The sequence below is a fragment of the Natator depressus genome, chromosome 12 (assembly GCF_965152275.1).
Source record: "Natator depressus isolate rNatDep1 chromosome 12, rNatDep2.hap1, whole genome shotgun sequence".
Taxonomy (NCBI): domain Eukaryota; kingdom Metazoa; phylum Chordata; order Testudines; family Cheloniidae; genus Natator; species Natator depressus.
Genome location: NC_134245.1, coordinates 11,755,026 through 11,764,423, shown reverse-complemented (window position 1 = coordinate 11,764,423; position 9,398 = coordinate 11,755,026). Strand labels below are relative to the sequence as shown.

General features: G+C 40.9%; 1 protein-coding gene across 3 annotated transcripts in view; it reads right to left on the bottom strand.

Annotated features, from left to right (window-relative positions):
- Positions 1 to 1,334: 1,334 nt before the first annotated feature.
- The window catches only part of SLC12A4 (solute carrier family 12 member 4), a 75,529-nt gene continuing 67,465 nt past the window's right edge, over positions 1,335 to 9,398 (bottom strand). For 2 of the 3 annotated variants that reach the window (XM_074968592.1, XM_074968590.1), the window contains exons 23-24: positions 6,014 to 6,147; positions 1,335 to 4,148 (exon numbers count right to left, since the gene is read on the bottom strand). In XM_074968592.1, coding sequence (XP_074824693.1) covers positions 4,057 to 4,148; positions 6,014 to 6,147 — 226 coding nt within the window. In that variant the 3' untranslated portion in view covers positions 1,335 to 4,056. Of the gene's footprint in view, positions 4,149 to 6,013; positions 6,148 to 8,559; positions 8,760 to 9,398 lie in introns of those variants that run through there. The other variant, XM_074968591.1, reaches the window with a different exon arrangement.

Genomic DNA, 9,398 nt, shown 5'->3' with positions numbered 1-9,398 from the left:
ACAAGGCACTCCTAAACAAACAAATATTGTTAGGATGATGCATGGGGAACTTGATTTATTTTTGTCTGAATGAGTGGGAGTTTTGTTTCTTTATCTAATTACATGCCAGGTACCTACAGTAAATAACATGAAAAATTCAATAAGAATGGAGCCTCAGCAGTGGTTTATAAACAATCTGAAAAACTGCCTGTTTCTTCAAGTGAACAAAACTCCCAAATGACTGGCACTCTAGTTCCCTCTTGTGGATTTGAGTGTCTAAACTTCAACATGTTTTGCAGCATCTCTCCCGCTATAAAAGCTAAGTTTCAATAGCAGAGTCCCACTGTGGTCTTCAAGGAAAATACTGCTCCATGGTGAGTTTCGTAAAAAATGGTGCCTACGAGTGACAGCAGAGATTCTGATGCTTGTAGTGCATTAAGTCTCTGTTGTCCCAGGCAGGGGGAGGACGTGCAAATATTGGTATCTTTTCTTTCAAGTGACAGTAAAGATTGCCATTTGCAATTTAAAATGCCAGCTCGGCCTATAATATTTACATTTTTGATAAACAATAGTTTGCCCAAAGAAGAAATTTCACCTGTGAGCTTAGTCTTAGCCCCAGACTTATGCTAAATGTTTGTCAGCTTGTTATAAACTGGATCGCTGCCAGTGTGAACAAGTTTTGTGCATCTCCCCCATTACTGATGGGCTTGTAAACATGATCTGATGTGAACCCATTACATTAAAGTTAAAACACCACACCCAGGGGAAACATGAATAAGTGCAAGCTCTCTGCTTGAAAGAGAAATCTGGGTAGCTTAGGAAGGGAATGGAAATACCCATTCAGTTCCTCAACAAGCAGCAGGTAAGATGATTCAACTAGATGATACCTTTTTGCTTTGAATGTTTTCCTGTTCTGCCTGTTCCACTCCATCTCTCCCACGAGTTTGCACTGGACTTCTGCCACTCCCCCCCCTTAAATCCAATAGGAGAGGCTGAGAGATTGGGGAGGCGGGACTAAAAAAAAATTAGAGTAAACACTTTTGAACCCCCTATAGTAATGGTTCTCAATTATCCATAACATTTACTAAATAGTAATGACCAGACCCAATTTTGTGTTTGCTGTCTGTATATTCCTTAGAAGTCTTTTTTTTGGGGGGGGGGACAACCCACGTTGCACGCTTCCTTCATACATTCTAACTCGGCTAACACGAGGTGTTCGAGAGCACAAGCAACAGACTTTAGCAGGTTTCAGAGTAACAGCCGTGTTAGTCTGTATTCGTAAAAAGAAAAAAGAAAAGGAGTACTTGTGGCACCTTAGAGACTAACCAGTTTATTTGAGCATGAGCTTTCGTGAGCTACAGCTCACTTCATCGGATGAAGACTTTAGCAGTTAAGGATAAAGTCCCACAGTTTACTTGAACATGCAGTAGATGGCACTAAAACCCTTTAATAAAGTGGAGGCCAAATGCCACAGGACCACGATTTTCCATGATGAACAAACATGGTTATCTGATTCTTCAGCGTGGTGTAGCTGGGAAGAGTTTAAATATGGTGTGCTGAGATGGGGACAAAAAAGGGTAATTCCTCAGAGCTGTTCCAATAAATCCTAAGGAATAAACCAACAAAAATAATACTCTCCTATTACAGTGCATGCAAATGAGTGATTGTGATCAGCTTAAATTTATAGAATGCTTTGCTCTTCCACAACATCATTCATGGGAGGATTGCTTTACAAACGTTACTGTGCACTTCACATGCTCTACCTTTTCAACTTGTTCTAAAACAAAGAGTAAAAATGATTCATGCTGCCAGAGCCTGGGCTCCAGTAGAGTTAGCTGTTTAAGCAAAAAATCAGTTCTCCAGTACAGAGCAAGCCCCAGGGTCCTTAATTGTGCCAGTGCTCTTCAAAACTCCATCCCACCCCAGACATATTTCACTGGGAGGGACCCGTGTCCTTTTCCTGAAAGGGAGCACTTCCTTAGACTAGGGTGTGAATTGTCTTAGTGGACATTGCTCCTTGGAGGGTTGAGAAGGGGGAGAGAACAAGCATGGAAATGTGAAGAGCAGTTCAATGTAGTACCCGCCCATCAGTGACTTGACATGCTGGATTGTTTTGCCAGAGTTCTGGCATACACACACCGATTACATCCGGGATACACTGATAGCAGTGGAAAGAGCAGGAGTGCTCGCAACAGGAAGAGGAGATCAGACAACCAGAATATTTGATATAATTCCATGATGATACCTCTGTGCCCACACTGGGTAAGACATCTCTATCCACCCCAGGTTACACAATTCTCACTGTGCTCCACACCATGGCAACCCCAATATACACAGGGATAGAGATCAGCATCTCCTAATTAAAAAAAAAAAAAATCACAGCCCCTGCCATTTCACTAAAGGATACTTTTGTACAGCATTAATTGTAACCATCCAGTAAAAACACCTCGGTGTCATTATGACCAAGTCAAAGAAATATTTGCATAATGTGAACTGGCACATTATCTTTCTACAACAGAAGAAGAGGGGAAGGAAAGAAGTTAGCGGGTCACACATTTGGAAACTAGTAAGTGTTTAATACAATGTATCATCAGTCTGTGGAACTCACTGCGACTAGAAATCAAAACATTTATATGATTATATCAACTGCTATCCTAGACAGAATTAAAAAATGTATCAAGTGTATCAACCTTAATGCTTCAGTATATGCCAACCACTAACAGTTAAGGTGAAGAGAAAGTCCCTCCTGTTCCTCCCATAAATACGTTAGCGCACAGTTATCTATTATGGGGTATTATATACCAGGCAATGTCAGACAAGACTTTGGCTGGGGTGTCAGTTCTTATGTTCCTTTAACAGTTAGCAGTCTATACAGCTGTAGTTGAACAATCCCAATTCCATACAATAGAGAGAGTGGGGTGTGCATACTAGCTATTGCATTACAGCATATAGAACTCCACATTGTTTAGTAATTAAGTGTATGCTACATTTTATTGAAAAAATATGATCCTTCTGTACAGTAAGTATAATTTAATGGGCTTAGTAAAAGCCAAGCCTACAAAAAAGCAGCTCCTGCACTTGTGCAAGTGCAATCCATCGCTGTGTGCAAGGCAGCACCTCTATTTCCCTGTACTGGATTCTCAATATACTCAGAATCATACAATGATGGGCCGGAGGAATTTAAAATGGGGAAGAACTGCACAGGACTTCTCTTCAATCCGCTGATGGTTTGAAATTGATTTAAGAAACCTCTCTGGGAAACTCCTAGACTATTTGCATCTGTGTTTCCAATGTTTCTAACAAATAAATATAAAAATAAATAGGGACCTGCCTCCTCCACAGAACCATAAGTCTCAGAAGCTACACACTGTTTGTAGCAATCTACATACATAATCAACTATATCAACATAATTTATTTAAAACTATAAATGTATTAAAGTATAAATTCTTATCCAATACTCGAACTGTAGTTCTGGAAACGAACCCACAAAACTGTAGCTTTGTCAGTCAGTTCTTACAACTTCGTGTTTTGTTTAGAAAATGCATTATAGCTGAACTTCAAAAGAAACTAGCTTTTATATAATGTAGTCCTATCCCCATAAACAAATATAAAAGCTTTTAAAATCTTGTTACAGTAACTGACTTTCAAGCCTTAACTTTATACACAGTTTCTAAAAACACTGCATGTTAGCACTGTTTTCTAAAAATAGGTTTAGTGTTAAAACTACATTCACAAATGCCAGAGTATCAAAGCAGAAGCCGAGTAATATTGTAGATTCATGATTCACTTGTGTTGCCAGTTGGATGGTGTAGTACTGCAATACAAAAGATATGTATGTAGCAACTGGAGTGTCACTTGACAGAAAACCAATGGAATCAGTACTAAGATCTACGGTATAGTGTAAAGGTTGGTGAGAAAAGTCTAGTAGTCATTCAGGAGACTGGATGGATGATGGAAAGTCTGTGTTTGTTTGAGGGAAGGAGGAGAGAGGAACCTATTTTCTTCTCCATTTACAACTGGAATGTCCTTTGTCATCAAGAAGGTAAATGTGCGATGGGGCAGAAAGCTGTATTAAATCAAGAGTAAATGGTGATGACTTCACGACCACCTCCTCTAACAAGTAATACTCTCTCCAAGCCCTCTGTCAAAACCTCCAGGAATTCCATATCTGTATCAGCGAAGTCAAGGACAAAAGATATTTTATAACTTAAATGCAGACACTGAGTCACTAGCATCCTTTTTACTGAACAGTAATACAATAGCAATAAGCCTAATACATTGAGTGCAACTAAAAATCTTGAGCAATTTCTTCAAACAATCCTCCTAGATTTCTTAAAAATAAATTTATTTGTATGTCAGCTGCAATCTTGGGAGATTGAGTTCTTCTAAATAGTATGGGCAAACTTTTTAAAGAACTAGTAGAGTTAAACTTTTGAAGAACTGGTAGAGTTTAAGTTTCTTAAATTGATATAAACATTTCATATTCATGGCTCAATATACCTTGTAAATGTTTATGCTTTGAAACCAAATGAAAGGCCAAATTACATTTTAGCAGTAAATTAATTTATTGCAATTTGACTAAATCTGACAGATCTGCGTTGTCTTTGTGGACCAATATAGCATCAAGCACAAGATGTATGGGATGCCTCAGCCATATTTTGAGTCATGTTTCATCTACATCCTAAATGTTTTTCAAACACTGCTCCCTTCAGAGTGCAAACTGGGTCTATAACAGGGCAGGAGTGGACAGTTGTCCACCATGAGATTTTAATCTAAGCCAAACGGTAGGGGGAGCTAGGGAAAGCAGAGGGACAGCTGATTCATGGACAGTATACTACCGAGAAATTTCTCCCAAGCTGCATCTATTCCTTAAGCTGTGAGCAATAGGAAGCTATTTTAGTGTCTCACAAAAACTCAACATTTTCCCTGCTTTAGAAACATACCTGAAGCCACAAAATGTCATATATTACCCAAGCCACTTCCTGGGGATGATGTCCATACTGACTCCTAGGAACACGCTCTCAACCTCTCTGAAAATGTGAACCTCCCTGGAAGTGCATCTTAGGCCTTGTCTACACTGCCACTTTACAGCACTGCAACTTTCTCACTCAGGGGTGTGAAAAAACACCCCCTGAGCACTGCAAGTTTCAGCGCTGTAAAGTGGTAGTGTAGACAGTGCACCAGTGCTGGGAGCCGCGCTCCTACTGCTGGTAGCTACTCCCCTCGTGGGGGTGGGGTTTTTATAGAGCTCTCTCCCAATGCTGGTGCCTCGACTACACAGACACGTTAAAGCGCTGCCACAGCAACGCTTTAACGTTGCTAGTGAAGACATACTTTTACTCACCCCTACAGATTCACAGTTGTAAATGTCAGACTGGCTAGATTTCAGTTGTTATGAAATTACAAACCTAGGGCCAAATAGATGATAGATTTGAAGTTACCATGTCAGAAGTAGATCATTTGTTAGTTTAATTATACTAAATGCCTCTTTAGAATCCATTCAGGAAGCGTTAACCCTTTTCCCCCACTCTCCTTGTCGATTTTTGGGTAAAGGAGTTCATTCTTATTAATTGCTTCAGCGTACAATAAGAAAAAGGTAGCTACTATTCCTTGAAAGAGCAAAACATCACTTCCATGTGAAGTAATGTCAGATTGTTTAGCCTTATTCTGCAGGAGGCAAAACTCCTGCTACTGAATTTCCTTACCGTTGACAAAGCTTATGAAGGCAAGCCCATCAGAGAAAATGAAACTAATAAAGGAGTGTAGACAAGACAGGTCAGGCCCTATGACAGGTGACGTTAGCAAAGCATCCTGGGTACAAAACAGGAGAGTGGCAAGAGCAGACGTGACTTTCCCTTAAAAGTATTTACTGTATCTCAACAACCATGATTTACTACTTTCATACACAAATGGAACACTAAGTTACACTTATTTCGGTTTAAATAAATATCTTTGATAGGCAAAGTATAAGAACCTGGTTAGATAGAGAGATGCATATTTTGAGTATCGCCTTGGCTTTCCTTCAAAGGATACAGTTTTCATCACCATCTATGTTCTTTGGAGGGCCAGGCATGTTGAGAAGAACAAGTCTGGCATCATGAGATCTATTTACAATTACTTCATTTAACTTCACTGCTGTGTGCATTCTTCTGACATTTGACTGGTTCCTGTTGAAGAATCACATGTTTACTATTAGAAAAAAACTTGTAAAACTGAACTGGAAAAAAAATCACTAGAAAAATACCTTATCATGATCATATCTACGAAATGCTATTTAAAATGTCACCTAATCAAACATGCACATTTTTTCCAGATTTTATTTTAAAGGTACAGAGTTATTTGTACCTCTACATGTTTAGAGTTAATACTATTCCACTAGTTTTTGTGATCTGTGTTCTGAAGGCATCATTTAACTCATTTCCCATTCCACTGCTGTCCTTGGTCTCTCCTAAGCAGCTATTGCCAGACTGCATGAGATAAGAAATTCACCTTAAGATCACCAATACAAATATAAACTCTATTGCACTGAGGGCCTCATCTACTTACTCATTGATGGCAATGGTAAGAGTCTCATTGACTTCAAGGGGCTTGGGATCAGGCCCAAACTGAGCAAGACATGGGCTGGAGTGAATGGTTATTGACTATTAAAAGTGGAAAATACCACGGTCATCCACTGTGACCTCAGATTAGAGTTGAGCTGGAATTCTTGAAGTGAGTGTCACAGTCAACGACTTGTAACAACCTAAGGAGCATTCCACCAAACCAGCAGGGCTTTCAAGCAGGGCATTATGCTCCTACACCAAGGGATAAATCACTAGCCCTATGCATCCGCCCAAGGGGAATAAGGCACCGCCCCCTTCCTCTCTTGCATGGGCCACCCATGACTTGAGTTTCAGTGCAGAAAGGAAAGCAGACTCTACAGAGCCATTACTGCTCCCTTGCACAGATGTGTCTGCTCCTGCCAATGGGCCAGTCAGCAAAGCCAGCAGGGCAGGTGTGGTACATTGTGCTGAGTGTAAGCCTGGCAGAGTTTACTTCTGGTCCTTAGGCAGCATAACTACATACGGCCTCTTTCTCAGGGCACATTGCAAAACAATAGCCCAGGTCACGCTGACCAAAAATCCCCCACTCAACACAGTAAAGTACAGAAAAAATCCTCAACTCTGAGAATTCCATGTCTCACAGATAACTCCAGAATAGGGTGACAGCAACACCGGCCCACATTTCTAAGAAGTGCACCTGTGTTTTTTGAGCTGCAAAACACTCATATCCTCACAAAAAGCGTCCAGGCTTTATTACACTGAAAATATGATCACATAAGACCAATCCATGCTGAATAAGAACTGGAGAGTCAGGGAGTCATTTTTAGGCAGAAGATGTCTCCTTCCAATAGGAAATTAACTACTAGTGTGGTTAAAAAGGGAGAACAAAACAAAAGACAGACAGACAGATGCAGACCTAAAGGAAAAGTCAATTATCCTTTGCAACTTGGAAAATGATTTCTTTATTACTATTGATGCTTTTCAGTCAAAACCAGATATTTTAGGGAAAGGGGTTAGATAAGAACCCATTTTACATGCTACAAATTATGGTAACAGGCCTTACTGAACTCATTTCTTTTCTGGAGACTTTTTTGTTTTTGAAGTCAGTTTAATTTTAGCTTTTGTCTTGTGATGATTTATGGGGTTGCATGTTCATTGACATTTCGTAAAGGAATAAACTTCCCAACACATTCAGGAAGTGGCAGATACACTGAGATAACTCATTTGCACCACCTTACCAAGAGACAGTACTGCTGCACAGAACTATTTAGGGGCAAGATTTACAACAGGGTTCAACTTGCCCCGTTTGGAATACTTTCCTTGTGATGTCATGCTATGGGTGCAGGTTTTATTGAAAAAGTGAGCACAGCCTCTGCCTCTTCCATGTCAGAAACAGAAAGGTCACCGACAAGGGAGGCAGGACATCATTGTACTACAACAATGGGAGATGACGAAGGAATTGTTATTTTTGTAATCAACTTTTGGAAGAGATCCAAAGAGACAAAAATAAAATTTCAAGGTGACCCTTAAAACTGGCATCTATCCAGAGAGCTGAGAAAATGCCATTAACTGTGGTGTAGGCAGGTAAGGAATGGTTCACCCAGCCTCCAGGAGAGACTATGAACAGTGTGATTCCTCTGTTATATGAGCAGCCAATGAGAGTTTGGTCTGAGGATGTACAGCTTCTGATTGTGTTGACACCCTGCCCTCTAACTGATGTGTAGACATTTGGGCTGGGGCTGGAGCCCTAGTTCTGGGACCCTGCAAGGGTGGAGGGACCCAGAGAGCTTGGGCTCCAGCCCAAGCCCGAACATCTATAGAGCAATTTTTAGCCCCGCAGCCCAACCCCTGCAAGCCCAAGTCAGCTGACCCAGTCCAGCCACAGCCATGCCGCAGGGCTTTTACTCCTGTGTTGATGTACCCTTAGAGACAACTATTCTCCTCAGCTGAGCACTAACAATCTGTGAGAGGTTGGGAGGGGAAAGGCAAGAAAGAGGAATCGCCCCACTCCCACAAGTTACTGAGCCAGCCCAGAGCCTGCTGCTGCAGCCTATGACCTTAGTGTTCTCTCAGCAGTTGGGGTATAAAGGACTTGGAGGATCCAATGAGCTGCAGTTCTTCCAAATCAGCACAGCCTGCTACAATCCCCATTTGTGCCCCGTTGTGCAGGAAGCCCTGGACTGGACCTGATGTTCCTTTGGGGACAGGATTGGGGGCACGTGTAGACAGAACTGGACCTGAAAAGAATCTCATTTCAAGCTGCTATGCAAGCTATTGCAAACAATGGAGAGTAAAAACATTCAAACGATGGTAAAAGCACTTTGACTGTGTCTTTTGCATATCATATTTAAGCTTGTGAGAAAACTACAAAGAGCTAGAGAAGTTCAAGTCAGCACTGTCCTGAATTTCTGTTCTGTACGACAGGCTGAACTTTGGATTTCCCACCATCTGATATTGTGCCCCAACACACACACCCTTTGATCACCCACATGGTGGTATGCCATTCTTGAAAACACAATTAAATGCTCAAACCTGAAGTTGTTTTTCCCTGAGTCAGTCCTGGTTAGACAGAGTAACTCTTGCAGACTTTGCTTTATGCTATTTCTAAGATACCTATCGCCTTAAGAATTAAGGACCCAATCTTGCACCCTTTAAAGACAATGGCAAGTTTCCCCTCAACTTCAGGCATGCAGGATCAGGCCCATTGTACAGCATCACATGTAGGCTAATAATGTCATTCCTTTTCATCTAGGGAGAATTCTTGATCTTCTCATTCCCATCCACAGAAAAGCATTTTTAAACAATTAGCAAAAAAACTTACAGGTTTTCCCACTCTCTGAAAGCATGAAAGGGAGGTAAGAGTACATTAGTTTAAA